This window comes from Colossoma macropomum, unplaced genomic scaffold, assembly GCF_904425465.1.
Source record: "Colossoma macropomum unplaced genomic scaffold, Colossoma_macropomum, whole genome shotgun sequence".
Taxonomy (NCBI): Eukaryota; Metazoa; Chordata; class Actinopteri; order Characiformes; family Serrasalmidae; genus Colossoma; species Colossoma macropomum.
Window position 1 is genome coordinate 17,009,614 of NW_023494796.1, and position 20,691 is coordinate 17,030,304.

Consider the following 20,691-nt stretch of genomic DNA (forward strand, 5'->3'; position numbering starts at 1 on the left):
TTAAATCTTAAAATATAACGTTAGCCCAACACAAATTGATCACATATTTATTGGAAACCCACAGAAAACGACTGAAATGTTGATCAGCCTAAAACTCGATAAGAAAAGGTTTCTGCGCATGTGCAGAACACCACTGACTTGAAACTGCGGCGTTGCAGACAGATATTATTGTGTGAGCTGGATTTCAATCTTAATAAGTAAGCAAGCAAGTCAACATCTATAAGTGTTTTTATCGTGTTTAGATGCTTTTTTTTTAAGTGTGTCAGAACAGCTGTCCTAAAAATCCCTGACAATTTCCCTTCTGCCAGTGCAGTGGCCACTAGGGGATTCATTTCTGTGCTAAGATTTTTAGATTAATTTGAGAAACGAGAGGCTGTGTGTAAAACAGTAGATTTTTTCTGATCACATGCCTTCTCTTTGCAGTCTGTGCGTTTCTTTTCACTCATTTGTGTGTTTTGGTTCAAACTGATATGCCTCTACGACATTTAGGAGACAGACATCCTCAAAGTCCTCCGCATACTCTGCCACCTTCCAAAAAATAGGTCAGAAAAGTGTATAAAATGACCTGTAAACAAAAGCTGCTGCTGCTGTTGATCAGGATAGTAATGTTGGCTCGCGCGCATTGATCTCAGTTGAGAGGAAACACGGAAGTGATTCTGGAGTTTATACTAAAAATACATTTTAGGCCAAAACTTTAACAAGACTAGCAAAAACCAATGTCTCAGGTATTAAGCATTAATAACCATTTTGTGTAATGGGATGTAGGTTTTAGGGCTTTAAATGCTTCAGACGTTTGGTTCCTAGTACTATAACGGTGAACAATTTTGACTCGATTTCTCTCGAAAGGCACATTTAACACCGAACCACTCTGAATGATTTTACATCTAAACCACCGAATGATTGAGGAATTTTGCTAAATCGGTAGAGTTCCCCTTTAACATTACAGGAAACAATACAACCTCTAATGAACCCTTACTGACCCCAGTGATCTACTGCTACACATTCACACAAACCACTCCAAAACCAGTGATCATTTGAGTGGACGATACATACTGCAAGACTCAGTGTGTTTAGGTCGCCTTACTTGCCAGACATTCCAACATAGCAGCTAAAAATATACAAGAAAGCAAATCCTGACATATTGCTAATATCAGGTCTTCAGTATCATTTTCAGGACATTCTTATTTTCCAGGTTAGTGGAAAATGAGTGGATTACTAGTCTATATATTTCCACTCTTGTCTGGACCTGCTGGAATCCTGATTAATGTGAAAACACAACTTCAAGATACAATTACTAGAAATAAATTTATTGAAAACAGTTTAAATCAAGAATAATTAAGGAATAAAATGTTTGCATTTTAAGGAAAAGCCTAGTACAGAGTGTGTTTAAGATGTTGGACAGAAAATATGAACACATACAAACAACACAAAAAAAAACAAGATAATCTTCTCAATTTCAAGCCCCTCAGCTGAGCACTCTGTCGGAACATGATGTTACTTTGTAAGCAATTGCGATAATATTTAATTTCAAAAACCTGAAAATCAGTTCTAAAATGTACAGAGGTTTCAGGTAAGGAAAGAGTAAAAAAAATAATCAAGATATTAAGAAGAGAAGTAGGAGCAGAATTGAGGAGAAAGAACTGGTGCATGAATACATTTACGCATTTTTGAGCAAAGAAGCCATCTATGTGTACACTTGAGTTCTGCAAGCAAAAATATACATATGAACGTATTTAGCTAGCAAGTATCTGTCGCTGCCGTTTGTCCTTAGCCTTGGCTTTATCCTGGGCACGCTGGGCCAGGACTTTGCCCTCATGTGTCTGTGCTGTGCGCGTCACTGTGGAAACACCGTCCACGAACTTAGTCTTGAAGAGCACGTTAGCGTTGGTGAACATTCCATCTTTCAGTGAAACCACCACAAACTACAAAAAACAAAAGGAAAGGAGGGAGCAATTAAAAATAATGATGATAATAATAATAATGATAATAATAATAATAATAATAATAAATATTTGCCTTTTGAGTGAATCAAAGCAGACACTTTAGGGAAACAGCTAAACTATGTAAATATGAACTATAATTCAAAAGATCATTAAGATAATATGGCAGCTCTTTAGAATAAGACCACCCTTATAAAGCACTTGTGTATTGTTTAAAATTAGTTTGTTAAAGTTGGGTCATAAACACTAAAAACTATTGATAAGCAGTTATAACATTAATAAAAAGGGAGCTTTTCTATCTGATGAATATGAATGTGACGAAGCTGACAGGTTTAATGCTGACTGATGAAGACAAATTAAGATCAGTAAACAGCAAAATCAGAGCTTTAATAGTATAAATGAATGAGGGTTCACTATTAGGCAAACAACAGGCCACTGCTGCCCTTTTTATTATATATATATATATTTTAACTGCTTATTAATGATTTTAAAGTCTTTATGACTAATTAACAACCATTAATAAACTCATTTTAAACCTCAACCTCTATAAGGGTAGTCTTATTTTAAAGTGGTACCGATAATATTGCTAATGCATGACATCATCGTAAACGTTTTGACCCTGGTGGGTACTGACCTGAGAGTGTGTGAAGTGTGTGCGCAGCATCTGTCCGATGTTCTGCGTGTGCGAGAGGTCCAGGGCAGCGTCCACTTCATCCAAGATGTAAATAGGAGCAGGTTTAAACAGCAACATGGCCAAAATCAAAGAGAGCGCCACAAGAGACCTGAAACAGACAGATACACATATCAGAATATACACATTCATTAATATCAAGGTGAACAGTTTAGACAAATAAATCACAAAACCCTCTGTAGCGTCCACATGCCAGCATGACACTCGTTGACAAGAATGAGATTCAGATTTCAGCACACCTGCTGCCTAAAATAGCCACCTGCTGCATTCAGTTACACAGTGAAGTTTTTTTAGCTCACAGAAAGTCATGGTGTGCATTTAACTGCACCAACAAGTCTGCCTCACGTTGATGAAGACCTGGATGCAATTTGAGAGAGGTTTTGGGGATGCATATATGGAAAAACCTTGGGTGACTATTGACTTCTAGTCACAGAACTATTCCTTGGTTGTAATTTTGGTTGTAATAGATGGTTGTAATTTTAGGTTTGTGATTGGCTGACCTTTGACCTCCACTGAGCTCAGTCAAGTTCTCCTTCCAAGTGTTTCCAAGAGCCACCTTGAACTCCAGTCCATCCAGGACACCACACCCTTCAGGTGGGGCCAATCGAGCATTTGCTCCTGGCAGCAGAGTGGAGAAGATGGAGCCAAAATCCTTATTCACCTAAAACACCCAGTGAACACATAATTATGGACATGATTTTGACCATTCATAGGTTCAAGTGGTCCATGACAGCACAGCTGGCCTCTGAATGAGTATGTAAATATGAAATGCTGACCTTTTGCCAAGCCACATTAAGGGCCTCATTCTTCTTCTGGTCCAACTCTTTGATGGTCTCCAGAATCTTCGCCTTATCATTCTCGACGATCCTCTTCTTTTTCTTCAGATCGTTATACTAAAAATCAGACATGAAAACTCATGAGCAATGAAAAAAGGTGACATGTTCAGGAACCAGTCCCCTGTCGGGGGGTCCTGCAGTATCGGTCCTACAAGAAAATGTTAGTGATTTTACAAGAAACCTGTGGTGCATTCTGAGACTAAAACACAGGGTAACTATTGTGGAATTCATGTGGACAACTATGCAAATGAAAGTCATGTCTAAAAATTTGTTTGACTAAATGTGATAGTTTAACTTTTGCCCTCACACAATTTCACCCTTATCCCAGTTGTACTTTATCAGCAAAGATATATATTAGGTGTCCAAAGTTTGCTTCTTAGGTTTTGCACTAGCCCTAGACTAGTGTAGCTAACCAGTAATGTAATGCGTGTAAAACAAAACGCCTCAAAACTTTCACTTTAATCTTCTTAATCTTTAATCTTAATCCTGGCCCTTAAACTCAATCAACACCCTACAAAGCCAAAGGCAAGAGTTTTTACCCTCTCCTCAGCCTCACTGAGCATGTTCATGGCTCTGCGGTTGATGTTTCTTTCCAATTTGTCTTTGGTCTCTTCCAGTCTTTTCAGCCTCTGACCAGCTTCTTTTGGGCTGTTTGTCTTAAAGTCGTATGCGGAGTTGGGCTGGCCAAAGAGATGCCGCTCAGATGAGATCCAGTCATTCTCAGCCAGCATACGCGTCACCTACACATAAGGGCAAATAATTACAGATCATACTTATTTCCATTACACTCCTAACTAATAACATTGGCAATTTTCCTCTGTTTCATACATACTCTAGCAGCAGCGTCTGCACTGTCCTTCTTGTGTTTACTGATGTTGTGTTCGAGCTCTTTAATTTTGAGCTGGGCATCATTGTTTTGTTCTCTGAGCCGGTTGGCTTCTTCACTCTTTCCTTTGATCTCTCTCTCTTGTCCCAAAATCACCTCCTTCTGCTGGGACAGCTGCTCCTGGGCTTGCCGCACAGCTTCCTACAAAAACAAAAACGTACTGTTGATTATTCAGCTGCAGTTACATTTCTTGTGAATTGTGCACTAATACATATACCAATACTGCCTGTGGACCAACATATGAAGATCTTTTTGCAGTCTCTTCACCTGAACATTGGTTTTATGAAATATTGTCAAACCTAAACTAATGAGTAACATCAAAAAAGTATACAAAACTTTCACATATTTCATATGATGTACGAGGACAACATTTAGCAGCCTATCGGCCAAAGCCATGTTACCTTATTGGCTGCAACCTCGGTTGTCATGGCACTGATTTGTTCTTGTATGGCTTTCATGGCTTCATCTACAGCCTGAATCTGCTGCTCATAGCCAGCCTGCTCTCGCTTCAGCTCCTCCAGCTCTAGGGCAACAGCATCAGCCTCCTAAACAAAAAGAGAACAGATAAAGTGGAAAATTTATGAATTATTTCATGCGCAAATTTGAAAAAAACAGAACTTTTGCATTAACTGTCTGAACATATACATGAAGTTGAAGGGTTTTAGCTTTAAATAAGAAAAGTACAGTATACAGTATATTTTAAAGCAAATTAAAGAGTAGTATACTGCCTTGAGTTTAGCTAAATAATGGTGAAAGTATGGAGGGATACACAAAGCTGCACAATTAAACAGGAATCACAATTTTAATTAGGATCGAGATCATAATTCTCAATTCATTTTCAACAGAACAAATACGCACAGAACTCTGGCCCTTATCCATCAAGGCTGTGTATAGCACAGTTCTGACCACGTTTAACTACACAAACTACTCTGTGGTTCATGAAACTTTCGTATGACATGAGAAAAGCGCAAATGACGAATCAGCTTCAGCACATGAAATCAAGCACCAGTCTACCAGTGCCTAATTTACACATCCGTTACATGAATTACGCCTTAATTAAATGTAGGTGTTTCAGTAGAAGCCAATAAAACAGTATTCAGTGGCTTGTGAGCCAATGGCTTTGCTCGTAAGTGGAGTTTGAGGTCGAGCAGTGAATGCACTTGGTTTTTGGGTGATGTGAGTATAAAACACAAAAATTCCTGACCGCCATTGCAGTCATCCTTACAGCCCTACAGCACTATACAGGTTCATAGCTGTTCTTGAATCGAACAGCATTTAAGTGTCCCTTATTAGTCCCACAACAGCGAAATTGCACCTCCACAGTTTGACTCATCCGTGCTGTGAAAACACCACATACACACTGGCGAACATACACACTAGGGGCAGTAAGCACGCTTGGCCGGGAGCGGTGGGCAACCCTATCCATGGTGTCCAGGGAGCTGGGGGATAGGTGCCTTGCTCAAGGGCACTTCAGTCACGTACTGTTGGGATCAAACCTGCGACCTTCCGGTCACAAGGTTGGTTCCTTAACCTCCAGCCCATGACTGACTCCAACCATCACTGTCCCCATGTGAGGATCGAACTCACAACCTTCAGATTATGTGACTGACGCACTACCTACTACTCTAACAAGGCACCCAACACACAAGTCCCAAATAAACACATCAATTTTAATGTGATTTTTTTTTGTGTGCAGCCCTACATACACGGTGCTGAAGTGCATTCTAATGGGCTACAGCCTTTTATATGATAAGACAGCCTAGTATACGATTTGATGAAGAAAAATGTCCACTACAGAGGTATTCATAAGTGTGATTTGTATGAAACATATTTCAGCTATAAAATGATACAAAAGACAATGTGTAAAACAGTGGATACCTGTTGTCTCTCCTTGAGCTTTTTATTGTAAGCATCTGCTTTGCTCTTGGCCTGGTTGAGCTTCTGCTGAGCTGCTTTCAGTTCTTTCTCCCTTTCTGCTTCAGCATTCTTCATCTTGTTCTCCAGTACTTTGTACTTTTCCTCTGCCTTCTTCTGCACCTCCTTAGTCTTCTTAAGCGTCTCCTCACTCTCCTCTAACATGAAAAACATAACATACATAATTGATTTAGAAATTTGATTTTACTGCTGCACCATTTCTTTGAATTCTGTTGTATGGTATGATAAGTCACTGTATGGCTCACTGGGAAGTACATGACAATAAAACGAACCTACAGAAGATGCAGCTAAATGTGCTTCCTGATATATGCATGTTTCAGCGAGTAACAATATGAAGTACACCTGGATGGTGTTTCTCCTCGTGTGTGCGTGCGCGTGCATGTATACCAATAGTCTTTCGGAGGTTCTCCAGTTCCTCCTGCTGTTTGTGGAAGGAGCTCTGTTGTAGTTTGGTCTCCAGTATCTGAGCCTCCTCTGTCTTCAGGTCCAACTGCTGCTTCAGCTGCCGATACCTTTCAAAACAAAGAGAAAAATGAATCATTCCCTCTTTTTCTCTAACAAAGACATAGTCAGTCTTCCTCTTTGCTGCTCTTCAGAGTAATATGGGCTCCATCTTGTTTCCCCTGTATACTCCTTCCTTGAATGTTTATATCTTAAATGGACAGAAAGTGCAGGACAAAGTTTCTCTACCCCTCCCCCCATCTGGCCTTTCATACCATGCAAATAATCCACCCTATAAGCGCTTAGGTAAGGTAGATTTGGTTCCTGGTGATACCTGATTACTTACTTTTCAGCTGTTCCCTTGAGGCCGCTGAGTTCTGTTTCCACAGCAACAAGCTCTGCCTCTTTGGCCCTCAGGCTGTCCTGCACATCTTTCACTTCTGCCAGCTTTGAGAGCACTGAAGCTGTCTGAGCACGAGCACCTATACACAGACTCAATTTACTGCAATTCCTATGCATTACTCTATAATATCGCCGTAAGCAAAGGTTTGGATGCCCCTGGTCAAATGTTTTGTTGATTTTTGAAGAATTTCACATTCTTCATTGGTGGGGAAGAAAAAAAAGGAAAAATGTGGCCTGTGGACAATGTATGGCACGTTTTATATATTTTATATAAATTATATTTTTATATGGCACATTTTATCTTCCAATATGTTAAATTCAACAAAAACAGTAATGATGCATTAAAATATACACAACTATGTTCTATACAGGATGTGTTTAATTATTTTCACTTAAATCTCTAAAACATGCAACTTCACCAGGGGTGTTCAAACTTTTGCTTATGACTGTGTTCTTACAAACGTATGAACAAATGGCACAATATGACCATATTTAACATAAGTGACACCATAGTATGTAACAGTAAGCTTTTCTAAGCATATTGTGTATGTCTCCAGTACTTTGTTTCAACCAGAATTCAAAAAATATATATCCTGACTTATTACATATCGTGAAAACGAAAAGTATTGTTATGTTACATTTTTTGCCTTACCACCCAGGTCTACACGGCACCACATTTACTTTTTCAACTTCTCAGTTTCAAAATTTGATATGTTGTTTTCATATTGAATTATGTTTTTATTTACCTTATGTAGTGTCCCAACCTTTTTGGAAATGGGGTTGTAGCATTTTCTGATTATATTGGCCCAACACTGATATCTGATATTGGACTGTTGTCATCTCTAACATTTGTCGTTAGCACAGAGTCTCTCTTAATCAGTTATGCGTACCTCCGGTCAGTGTTCCCTGTGGATCAAATACGTCTCCTCCGAGAGTGACCGTCTTGGTGCTGACGCGCTTATCAAAAGCAACTTTCTTAGCGTTGTCCAGAGTATCGCAAACCAGTGTGGTTCCAAATACATACTCCATTGCCTTACGCAACTCTGACTCATAACCAACCAACGACAGAGCAGTGTGCACATTATCCTCCCCCACCTGAAATATGACAAGTTACAGTTTCCTGTCAAACAAACATATTTTAACCCACTGAAAATAGTCTCACTTTTTCTTAAAAGTTTATTACCAGGTCTTTAGCAGAATTGACCACATTGCTATTGAGTGTTCGTGCTGAGATCTTGTTCAGAGGGATGATGGTATATCTGCGTTTCAGTTCGCCTTTTTCCAAAATCTTCTTTCCGGTTACCTGAAAAGAAAAAAAAAATAATAAAATAAAACTACCTTTATAATGTCCCTATGATACACACAGTGCATCAACAAATTGCAACATACTGCAGAAAGTCATGGGGCAATATGGCTTTTGTTTGTTTCATTTTACTATATATATATATATATATATATATATATATATATATATATATATATATATATATATATATATATATATATATATACACACACACACACACACACACACACACACACACACACACACACATACATATATATACACACACACACGCGTTTATGCGAGCAAACCATTACTGCAAGAGACTTGTCTCACTGCTGGTCTGCTATGACAATTGACTGGGGGGAAATTACGCTGGCGGTGCGAGACAGCTCGTCTTTGCCACCGGACCAGAACTTTAAATTACGCTGCCGGCAAATGGAGAAGAACCCAAAATGGCATAACATTAATTGCACAGTAGTCAAAAAAGTTTTATACTTACTGAAAGTTAAAAAAATTCTTAAATAAAAAACATAAATCACTCAGTCAAGCTTTAGCAGTGAACTAGCTCTCTCTTGGGGCGGAAAGTAAACACTTACCTCATTGTCCACCACAACGTTGTAGAGTCGACCTCCCGCAACCACCTCCAGAGCTGTAGCGTTAGACACATCAGTCACTGTGAAGAGGTTTGCCACCAGACCCTTCACTTTACTGCGGTCCCAGTTCCTCTCAGGGTCCCTGCAAAGGCACAACATTTTGGTTCAACTGATTGCCACAGGGTGAATTTGTTCAGAGTAGTAAAACAGCATTCAACTCAAGCCAATACTAACCTCCCTTAAGTTACCAAACAATCACAAAGACATGACGCCATACATACACCATACATCCACAGCCACATCTATCCATGCATATCTAATAATGGTGATACAAAATGTCATTGTTATCCTTTTTTCTGCATTATGGTTGCTGGTCTGACCTTTACTTTTACAATTACATGATTATATGTATCCTCCTTCTTTATGGGATCCCTCGCCGATTTGTGAACTAAGCTTGATCAACACAAGTACGTGAATGCAAATGACAATGCTTGGCTAACCCATTGTACGTAATGTACGTAATTACATTACTGTGGCTGCTAAAACACACAGTACTCAAGGGGACCAAAAGAAACAGCCCCACAATGACTTGGAAAAGGACTAAGAGTCTGGTTCCATTGACTTACATTAAAAGTAAAGTATGTTTTTCCTTTTGCTGTAAAAGTTATCATTTTGCAGATATGAGATAGGAGATATTTTTTCCGACAGCAGCAATGTTTATGCAAGCAAATTATTACTGCAAGAGACTTGTCTCACTGCTGGTCTGCTATGACAACTGACTGGGGGGAAATTACGCTGGCGGTGCAAGGCAGCTCATCCAGGCTCAGCTGTCGTTATGGCACCTCTTGCTGTAAAGATCAGAATGGAGCTTGCACCTGAGATGCTTCATGAATTGTGTCGTTACACATTTGAGATCGCAATGGCATGAGATCTGTGATCTGGCCTAACAAAGCCTCAGTTCTTCTCTAAAAAGGACAGAAGTCACTACACTTCGATCAAGGATGGTGGTTAAATGAGAATTTTATCAAACGGTATGGTGAATCATGCTTAGTATGAACAGGGACATTAAATGACAACAAAAAAAAAGAAGGTCAAAGGATTTGAAGTTGACTTTAAGACTAAACAGTGGACGGGTGTGGGGTCATATTGAAAGCATGTAGCCTTTACCCAAACACACACAAAAATAAATAAATAAATAAATAAACAAACAAACACTTACTTGTACTCAAAACGGAGGTTGGGAAACTGACCCATGAATGACTCGTATTGTTCTCTAAGCTGGTTGACCTCACAAGACAGCCGTCTCTTCTGCTCCATCAGACGCTCCTCTCGTCCATCTGAGAAACAAGTACGTTTTAGCTTTATCTCTTTATCTAAATTTCTGAATCACATAATGTTTTATAGGTACAACCTTCATAGTTGAGTTTCTTCAGTTCAGCCTGTAGCTTGTCTCTGCATTTCTGTACAGCTTCAAAGGCATCTTGGTCTTTCTTATATCCGCTGTCCATCTTCTTCACCTGGGCCTGTTTAGTCTTTAGCTCCTGCTGAGCATGCTTCAGCTTCATCTGTGCCTGAGAGAGTACGAGAAAAAAACTTTTTAACCTAACTAAAATAAAACAACTAAGAGAAACTACATTTATAAAACAAGACATGTTATGTCTTTTGAATAAATATTACTTGTTTGGCCTCCGTCTCTGCTTTGCTCATGTCATTCTTGCATGTCATCATCTGGCCCGCCAGTGTGGCCTCCTCTCCATCCTCATTGGCCAACAGTCCGGCTGACACCGCCTTGAAGTGCTGCTGCGCTGCCTCCAACGCTTCCGCATCCTTCTGCCCCTCCTCCTGCACAGCCTTCAGTCGCTCCATTGCCTTGGCAACCTCACTTTCTTTCGCTGCCATCATTTTCTTATCCTACAGTGAAAACAGATCCATAGCATCAAGATATTTTAATCTTAAAATATATTAAATATAATTTATATAGCATAAACAGACTGTCACCACATAAGCTTAAAAAAATGGGTTCTTTTTTTCCTCCCCATACCTCCTCCATGTTTTTTACAAGCTCTTTCCTTTTCTTGGTCTCATCCTTAAGGTTTTGTTTCTTCAGGTCAAGAGCACTCTGAGCTTTTGTATCCACTCTTTGTGCCTCAGCCAGAGTCTCCTCCAGAGTCTTCAACACTCCTGCTACCTCCTATAAACCCAGGTAGCAAGAAATAATAACAACAAATTAAGTTACTACCAATTAAAATGATATCAGTTGAGCAGGGAGGAACACCAAAAGTTTTGAATCAAGTTCCTCAAAAACAGTTCCTCACTTTGCAGACATATTCTTATATGCCTGTTAACACTTTCACACAAATGTGGACAGGCATTTCAAACGGTTTTGCTACTGAAATATCCACAAATAGCACTCAAATATCCCCACGACAATTCTGTATATTTTACTGGGGGAGTGAAAAACAGGTTTTACTAACAGTTGACAATATACCAGTTCATCTGGAATACCAGTTAAAATTCTTCCTTAGGTATGAGTTTCATCATAACCGTTACATCGACATGCCACAAATACCTGCAGATACTGCAGCATAAAAAGAGTGCAAAACACGCTAATTTGTAACACGCCATCCTGTTTAGCTGTGTGGCTGAATCAGGGATGTTTCAGCCATGTTACAATAAAATAAAAGAGCAGCAAACCCTTGATCAACTCCCGATGTCTAATCAGTTCCATCTAAAGTAGTCCACTTTGTTGAAGACATAAAGGAATGACTGGTGTTTTTTGGTTAGCCTCAGCCCAACATAGACACCACATCCATTTGCCACCCTTTCTCTCGTACCGCCTGAGAAGCTGCCTGACTTGGTCAGCTGCATCATTGAAATGAAATGAAATGAATCTTTTTAGCCAACTGTGTCTAAACACATCGGAATTAGCCCTCCACATTTAACCCATCCGTGCAGTGAAACACCACATACACAACAGTGAACACACACACACAAGGGGACAGTGAGCACACTTGCCCGGAGCGGTGGGCAGCCCTATCCACGGCGCCCAGGGAGCTGTTGGGGGTTAGGTGCCTTGCTCAAGGGCACTTCAGTCATGTACTGTCAGCTGAGGGGTGGTTCCCTAACCTTTAGCCCACGACTGCCCCTAAACGAGGGGCAAAACAAGGCTGCGGTCTCAGGGACTTGTGACCAAAACAAGCTGTGGACCAACTGTTACTGATGGCTGTAAAGCTGTAATATTGTTCCGAATTCCAGCAGTGTCTGACAATCTGATACATGGCTATATGGGACAAAGTTGAGTTTTTATTCAAAATTCCTGTTCCACCTTAAATGGTGCCGATTCTTTAAAGGTGCAACAGAAAATTCAAACAAAAGGCAACTTCAGCCTTGTAGAAATTCAGACCTAAAACAATATTTAACACATATTTATTTTTTGCCAGGGCCATTGGGCTACTTTTAGAAAGCAATATTGACATGGCTCATATTTTTCAGTTTTTGTTTTTCTTATTTTGCACAATAAAAATATTTCAGGTTTACTTTGGTTGTTATTGTTATTAAAACTGTGACATTCCAGAATAATAAGCCACTGCTAACCTACAAGAGTAGATTTACTTAACCAGCTAAAATATTTTCATTTGGGGGATATATATTAAAAATAGGGATTCCTATTGTTCAGTGGGTTTAATTAGATGTATGTGATTTAAAATGTGAACTGCTATATGACCAACAGAACGATAAACAGGAACTTGCACTGTATAAATTTTTTGCCTTTTTCATAAAAATATTTCCATATATAACTCAACCTAAATGTGCGAGACAAAATCTGATGAGCTGTATGGCACTAAATTACATGCTTAGTAAGAAACCTTTTCAAAAAATGCTATTTTTTGCAAACTACATATGCCATCGTTAAATACTCAATTAAGTGAACTACTAAGATGACTTCAGGTGTGTTACCTTGTCCCTGCTTCGTTCCAGTGCTTTAATCTCCTCAGTGAGCACCTGGATGCGGGCAGCATTCTGCTGCATGCTTTCTTGGAGCTCGCTGATTGAGGCCTGCATCAGCTGCAGGTCCTCGGCAGACTTCAGTTTGGTCTCTTCTGCACACACAAACTGCCACGCCACGTACAGCCGGCTCAGATGCTCAATCTCCCTCATCAGCTTCTGGTACTCCAGGTAAGAAGAACGCTCCTGTGGGATGTCAGAGGTTTCCGATTACATAACGTTTGTTTATTTATTTAGAAAGCACTTTTATACAGTTGAGCTGCAGGGACTTATTTTTGAATTGTGGGGCACACAATATACTCAAAGTCTAAGTGAACACCAAGTAAAATATTAAAAAATGTTTGTATGATACTAAAACTGAGTTATATTGCACATCCAGCAAATTTTGAATGAATAATTTATTTTCTTTCTTTAACACCACTTTTTAAAATAATTTATCAGACCTGTCTGTGAACTGACTGGGCATGGTCTAATTTCTAATGAGCACATGTAATTGACAGCCCTCAGTCCAAGAGTCCCATCATGCTTCACCACTGAGGCAGAACAAACATCACGAAGAGCAAGAAATCAGTGAAACAAGCTTTATAGTTACAGAGGTGGTACTCTGCTGTGTTCTTTGTCCATAAACATTGTCCAGCCTTCATATGACAACATCTAAGGTTCTTATTCACTTTACAGCTGGATATGAATCCAGGGAATGATAGTGCAGCTGGTAAAACAAACAAATGGACAGATGAACAAAGAATAGGCAAACAGATGGGCTGGCTTGATAGCTCAGACAGGTCTGGACCTTAATTTCTTAATTTATAGAAAATAATCGCAATTTAAATTGCAGCCACAATACTCGTTACAAAAATGGCAATTCAATACTTTGCTCACATTGTTCGGCCCACGTAGCTAGGTTAGTGTTCGCTCTGTTCGTTTCTCAGAACGTTTTTCTGATAAACACAGAGAGAGCACGGTTTTGCTGTTGTGATCATCCTTGTGATTGTTGAGAATTCTGCTAAAGCATGCACTGCTCAAGATTAGGACTGCCAGTTTAAATGGAAAGTTTAAATACAGTGACTATTTATTGGGCATTGCACAGTTATTCAAGACATACTTTTAGTTTAAGTGTATTGCATGACCAAAAGAACAAAATTAACTGACTTATTATTAAAAAAAAACAAAAAAACAGGGAATTTAGGACCCATGGGACTTTAACATATTATTCAACTGTTAGCTCTGTGTTAAAAGAATTATATGTAGGTTAACCTCTTTCAGTTTCTCCATAGCAGGCGTGATCTCCTCATCCAGGATCTATGGTAAGAGAACACATACACTAAGTAAACAGTGAAACTCCAGAGTGTGCAGACACACGCAAGCACACACAGGCACACGCAGTACCGTCTGAATCTCTTTCAGTTTAGCATCTTTCTTCTCAATGGTTTTTTGAGCACTGATTTTCTTGCATTCATACATCCTGGTACCAGCAGCCTCCTCAATCATAGCCAGAATCTACATAAGATGAGCATAAGATAAGAGAGGAAATGGCACAAAATTACAAGTTATCATCCTTCTGTACAGGCAATTACAGATGAGTAACAGGAGCATGTATGTCTTTCACACACTAGAAACACACCCTTCAGAGAAAAACTGTATGAGATGCATGTGATAACACATTAATTAAAATAATAAGTATAGTATTTAATAAAGTAATATAGTAATAATAAAGTAATTATTAAGCAGCCAAAGGCAATCGGTTGAAGTGATCCTCACCTCTGGTGGTTTCATATTCAGAACCTTGGTGATTCGTCCCTGAAAGGAAAACATCAGTTTTGTAACAAAAATGCTGAAACAAAGCATCAGAAAAAATCAGGGCTTAACATTACCTTTTAAAAGGCAGAGTTAAGCCATTTTAAAATCAATTTTTGATTTAAGATGATATTTAATTATACCCTACAGATGCAGAGCAAAAAAGTGGCTGAAGCAGAGGCAAAAAGATGTTCAGCGTATTTCTTTAACTGCAAAGTTACCTGCATAATAAGAAAATGGGGATTGTTCACATTCAGGCCAACAGAGCAGAAGAGATCCTGGACCCGCATGTTGTTTGCATTCACGCCATTGATGAGGTACTTATTTCGCCCACCTATAACCACCTAGACAAAAATACAGGTGATACACTGAACCCTGGGTCAGTTTGACAAATGTTACTGGAAAGGAGAAAGTAGCCTCCAGGATGGCTTACCTGTCTGGTTACAGTGATCTCATCATGGGTTTCAAACCCCAGTGGGCTCTGTTTCTTGTTGGAATTGTCAAAAGTAATGGACACTGTGGCTTTAGTGATTCCGGCGAGTCCATTTTTGTACACCAAGTCTTGGAGATTAGTCGCTCTGACCTACAAGCAATCCCAGGACAATATAGGATTTACATTTATGGCAACTGGCAGTTGTGCTTATTCAAAAAAGTGCTTTGTTGTTTTCTTAGAAAATCACATTATTACAAATAGGACACAGAGTAAAGATCAGAGTTCTATCTATCTAAAGAGTTTAATGCCTCTAAAAGCTCTCACACAACATTATTAAATGAAATGATTACAAATATGCTGCCTGATGACTGAGTCATTGTTTTATGATAAATTTGAGAGAAGGTTTTGGCCTAAAACTTCTTTTAAATAAGCTCATGGTGGAGATGTATGTGTAGGGCCATAAAAGACAATGGTACGCAAAGAAAACTTATTTCTTCAGATGTATCACTATATCACCATCATCAACATTGCATCTAAAAATTCAGAAGGCTGGTGTAGGTTCACTGGTGTCTTGGGAGAGCAAATAAATAGCAACCCCTGGAGCTTTTAGAGGCATTAAACTCGTCAGACGTCTGGTTCCTAACACCACCATTGTAAAGAAATTCTGAATTACAGTTTTTCAAGAACAGAGCATTTCATATCAAACCACAAGACTTTTACATCTTAACCACTGAATTACGCAGAATTGTTGAAAAATCGATGGACTTCCACTTTAATATTAGGACACTTGTAGACAGGTATGGTCAGCTGCCAAGTGTTTAAAAGCTGGCTAAATTAAAACAGCTCACTTTCAAAACAAAGTGCAGCTATTGTGTGGGTCTTCTTAATTTCTGCCTTTAAAACAGGGGTGACAAACTCAACCACTAAAAGGGCCATATAAAAAAATCTTAACAAATCTGTGGGCCAGCTGTGTTTTTATTTCATTTTTACTTAACATTTTGACCCCAACTGGCCACTGTTTATTCAAAATATGCCAAAACTACAACGGCAAAAATAGGCACTGAATACTTGAACGATTCAAAAATAAATATTTACATGTCCCCAATGTACAGCAAATACAGCTAACAGTTAACGTTACTGTTTTTTTGTGGCGCTGTTCCACAGATAGTTGTTGGGGAGCGGGTGGAAGCACGTATTACGTTGCAGTGCATGTTGGGAAATGTAGTGCAGCTCATAGTGAAATAAGCTCCTATTAACAGAAAACTAAAATAATTTTGAGGGCCTTGTGTTTGACATGGGCTTTAAACCTTGATAACGCCTGCCTTAACAGTGTCTTGACTTTGAAAACAAAGTGCAGCGTTTCCTGGTAACAGTTAAGACGTTGGCCAGCTAACGTTACCGCTAGCCATAGACTAGCTTATACTGAATGCATTTAACGTAGCTAACACAGCATTTTCGGGCGTTTCACTTACTTGTGATAAGTTGGAAATGCCGAGGAGAAAGCAGATGGAGTCGAGTATGTTTGACTTCCCGCTGCCGTTCAGTCCAGTGATGGCGTTGAAAAGTGGGTCAAAGCCGCTGATTTCGGTTCGCTCCGCGTAGGACTTGAAGCCCTCTAACACAATAGACTTAATGTACATTTCGAATCAGCTCCCTGCGAACGGCAGTACAGTCCTCAGCAGCGCGCCTGTGAACAAGACCGACTGGAAATGAGGCTGAAATAACCCGCTGGCTAGTGACCTCCTCTCCTCCGTTAACTCCTCTCTTCTCTGAAACTCGAAAAGTTGAAAATTGGCGCGAGGCAATCCCCCCGTTCTCCTTCTGCTGTGTGGTTGTTGTGCAACCGCACTAAGCGAGCATACCGCCACCTACCGTTTTGGAAGAAACTTCCGCTTGGACGTGTGTGTGGACGAGTCCTTATATGTATGAACCAGTTCAAACTGCGATCCCACAGCAAAACAAATAAAGTGAAACAAAAGTCAGATTTCAGATATTTACAATTATTATATTGTATTATTAATGTATTATATATTTAATAAGTAATAATATGTATTATTATATTAATATGATTATATTATATTGTATTATATTATATTATATTATATTATATTATATTATATTATATTATGATCTAAATCCAATGCATTAATAGGGAGTGTTCTATTTGTGTCTGTCCAAACTGAAAACCCCAAAATTTCAGCTTGTGAAAATAATACTTAATTTTTTAATTCAGCTCAATGTTTTGTTTTTAACTATCTTTTTTTGTTTTAAAGTTGAAAGATTTAGATTTCAGATAACTTTCAAAAAATACTATTCAAAAATGCTGTCCCATGTTTCCATGTCACTACCGAAACACAAAAGGTGTATTCCAATCGCCCTCAATGATCCCTGCAAAGTGTACTACACAGGGGCCCAATCCCATTTCACCTCTCACCCCTACCACTTTGCCCTCCGTTTTGAGCGTTCATGCCAAGGGATAGGGTGTCCCGATTTTTGTTGAGATAGAGGGGCAGGGCGAAGTGTTAGGGCTACGTGACCCTCCAAAAAGACTGTGGGGCAAGATGGCTGCACAAGTGACCAAAGAAACCCCAATATATGAGTATTTTCTCTGTTAAAACATTACGATAATCATTGTATTGTTTTAGTTTAATGTCGCTTCAATGTGTTATGGTCATTTTCTTTATAACAAGCATTAGAAATCGCTAGTAGTAACGCTGATGTCTCAGTAGCTAGCTAGCTAAATTTCCCATCCCACCTTCAGTGGTGCACCGGTTACATTCTGGTCCATCAGGCGCCAGAACTGCTGCACAAAATATGTTATATGTTTGTTAAATAATGTTTATTTCAAGGTAAAACAAATATGTTTAAATAAACTCTAATTTACTGTCATTTTATGCAATGTCCTTTTAAATCTGACACTCAATGTGCTACATGCAATGGAAAACTAAAACAACTAGTAAGATGCATTTCTTGAAGAAAGTCAAGCGATTGCTGTGGTTTATTAGGTGGGTGTAAGGGTGTTTCAGATGGTTGCTAGGGTTTTTGTAGGTGGTTGCTATGGTGCTCTAGGTGGTTGGTAAGGTGTTCTTTGGTGGAGCTCGGCTACTGTGCGGGAGACACGGCGTTGGCAAATCGGAATCGGCCCAGGTAGGGATAGGGGCGAGGCCCTGTAATTGATGTATTGGTAAAAAAAAAACCTCAGATTCCACCCGTATCGAGGAGAGCAGATTCCACCCGTACTCAGGACAGCAGGTTACACCCATATTGAGGAGAGCAGATTGCACCCGTATTGAGGAGAGCACATTACACCCGTATTGAGCTCCGAGTCGTCACCAACGTTTCACCGTGGAGGCGGGAACTGCGCGCCTAGAGCCGCTTCTGGAAACTTCGGAGGGATTAAAAACACGTTTCGTGAGTAAAATTATTGGTTTATTTGACGTATCATTAGTTTTTCATTTAGATATTTATTCAGACCTAATCCTAGAATTTGTGACTGTTGAACTTTTCATATGTCAAAACGAAAATAAGCATCATTTCGTAACGGTTACTTTGTAACTAATTAGCTAGATAGCTAGCCATCATATAAAATTTTGGTAGGCTAGCGAGTCTCCTCTTTTAGACGTCTGTTTGCTCTCTCAAAATAAGAGAAAGGCACATTTTTAAAATTACAGTTTTAAAGTGGGACGGTGTCAAATTTCTGGTGTAATAAAATGGCGTGTACACTTGTTAGAGTTTCTAACCTAGCTAGTTAGCTAAGTAACCTAACGCTTGCTTAGCTAGCTAAGCTACGTCCGCACAATCTTAGACTACGTTTATAGCTCTACTGGATGACCTGTTCGTTCTGGCTAGCCTCTGCTAACCCCTGATGAATAAGGGCTGACCGGGAGACCGCGAGCGACTGGTTTGGAGTGACTGAAAAACAGAAACTAGCTAACTAGTTGGCTAGGTCACTACGCTCTGTATGGGGCTGTTAGCTTGGTGGCCAGCAGACTAATGGGCTCACACACCATAGAGCAGATTTGATGCTTTTCTCACACGAGTTTAGAGTATAAAAACAGAAATAGTTAAAACAGTTAAAACAATAGGTTAATAAGTTGAACTGAGCTGTGATTTGGTAACTAGCTGCCAAGTGGTTTTACACGCTAACTGACTATCCTATATAAGACTAAAGTTTGTGAAATTTGTCATTTTTCTCCTTATGTAAGTACTTTAAGGCTTAAAGTACTTACATAATCTTATCTTCTTTCAGTTACCTTTATGTTTCCTACATCTACCAGCAGTGTTTCTCATGTATGAAAGCAACTTTTATTTACCTTTTTTCTGGCATGGAAAGAGGAAAAAGATTTTTGATGGTATATAACCTATTTCACACCAATTGGAATGAGTTTGTCTATTGATTCATGGTATAAAAATCATTTGTCTGTGCATTTTTATGCCAAAGGCCAGGTCAGTGCGTAAAATAGGGCTAGAAAGCTGTGCTAGCATTTGTGACATTTGATTACATGTAGGATTGCACAATAATATATAAGCTACTAATTGCACAATGTGTGATGTGCTGACAAGTGGGAAATTAAAATTTTATTAAATTCAATACCGGAGATGATTTTGCATCTTATTTTTGCTTCCACAAGCATCGATGATCACATAGCCTTGCTCTGACACTAGAGACTGAAATTGTCAGTGGTGTGGAAACTTTTATTGGTTTCACCAAAGTAGAACAGAAGTGCACTTTGCAACAAAAGTTCAGCAGAGGTACAGCAAGAAACAAAATGAAGACTTTCAGGACCAGTAATCTAATAAGTTGTTTGAAACTGCTATTACAAGTAGTCTATATAGCATAGAGAAAAATCAGGCAGCATCTGCAGCTAGTAAAGGTGTAATGATACACATATTCAAAGAATCAGTTTGATGATCCATAACAAATGAACCAAAAAAAAAAAAGGTTACAGCCCCTTATTGGTTGTAAGTGACTTGAGAAAAATCTAGACATTTGAGCTTAAAAGAGCTTATGGTTTGTGTGGTGTGTTTGAGTCTCAGTCATATCTTAGTGGCCATGAATCTTATGTTGCTCTAGGTATCTGTTTTTCATTGAAATAGTTTCACCCTTAACAGCTAGCATTAACAGTTGTTAGCAGTGGAGTTTTAAAAGAACGCTCCAGCCAGACTAGGAGAACCTCCTTCTAATTTTGAAGATGAGGTAAATGTTTGAATTTTGGATTTTTGGGCTCTATACAGAAAGTGCTGAAGGAAAGAAGCCTGAGAGATAACACTGCCGGGAAGCTAGAAAAACAATTTCTAACAGCCCACCACCATAACAAAATCCACCATTTCTTCAAAAGTTTCCTCACTTCATACAGATCATAATGTTAACTTGTTTTAAACTCCAAAAAAGTCAAATTGGTTCAGTTACTGACGTAAGTATTGGCCATAACAATATATGGCCAATA

At 39.1% G+C, this 20,691-nt stretch overlaps 1 protein-coding gene across 1 annotated transcript; it reads right to left on the minus strand.

Moving 5' to 3' along the window:
- Nucleotides 1-1,286: 1,286 nt before the first annotated feature.
- Nucleotides 1,287-17,051, minus strand: smc2 (structural maintenance of chromosomes 2). Its single transcript, XM_036582974.1, has 24 exons — nucleotides 16,717-17,051; nucleotides 15,245-15,394; nucleotides 15,033-15,155; nucleotides 14,776-14,814; nucleotides 14,404-14,514; nucleotides 14,272-14,316; nucleotides 12,970-13,203; nucleotides 11,054-11,203; nucleotides 10,690-10,923; nucleotides 10,424-10,583; nucleotides 10,232-10,349; nucleotides 9,016-9,154; nucleotides 8,315-8,434; nucleotides 8,022-8,226; nucleotides 7,076-7,211; nucleotides 6,676-6,800; nucleotides 6,232-6,425; nucleotides 4,755-4,898; nucleotides 4,300-4,494; nucleotides 4,007-4,207; nucleotides 3,408-3,524; nucleotides 3,132-3,292; nucleotides 2,575-2,722; nucleotides 1,287-1,922 (listed from the first exon to the last, which is right to left on the minus strand). The coding sequence occupies exons 1-24, from the start codon at nucleotides 16,882-16,884 to the stop codon at nucleotides 1,734-1,736; spliced, it is 3,606 nt and encodes a 1,201-aa protein (XP_036438867.1). The 5' UTR covers nucleotides 16,885-17,051; the 3' UTR covers nucleotides 1,287-1,733.
- Between the last annotated feature and the right edge of the window lie 3,640 nt (nucleotides 17,052-20,691).

Coding starts and splice junctions, on each gene's coding strand:
- smc2 (XM_036582974.1), bottom strand. CDS start 16,884: ATGTACATTAAGTCTATTGTGTTAGAGGGCTTCAAGTCCTACGCGGAG. Junction 13,204..14,271: donor CTATGGAGAAACTGAAAGAG/GTTAACCTACAT, acceptor GACATCCCACAG/GAGCGTTCTTCTTACCTGGA. Junction 10,584..10,689: donor CAGAGACGGAGGCCAAACAA/GTAATATTTATT, acceptor GTACTCTCTCAG/GCACAGATGAAGCTGAAGCA.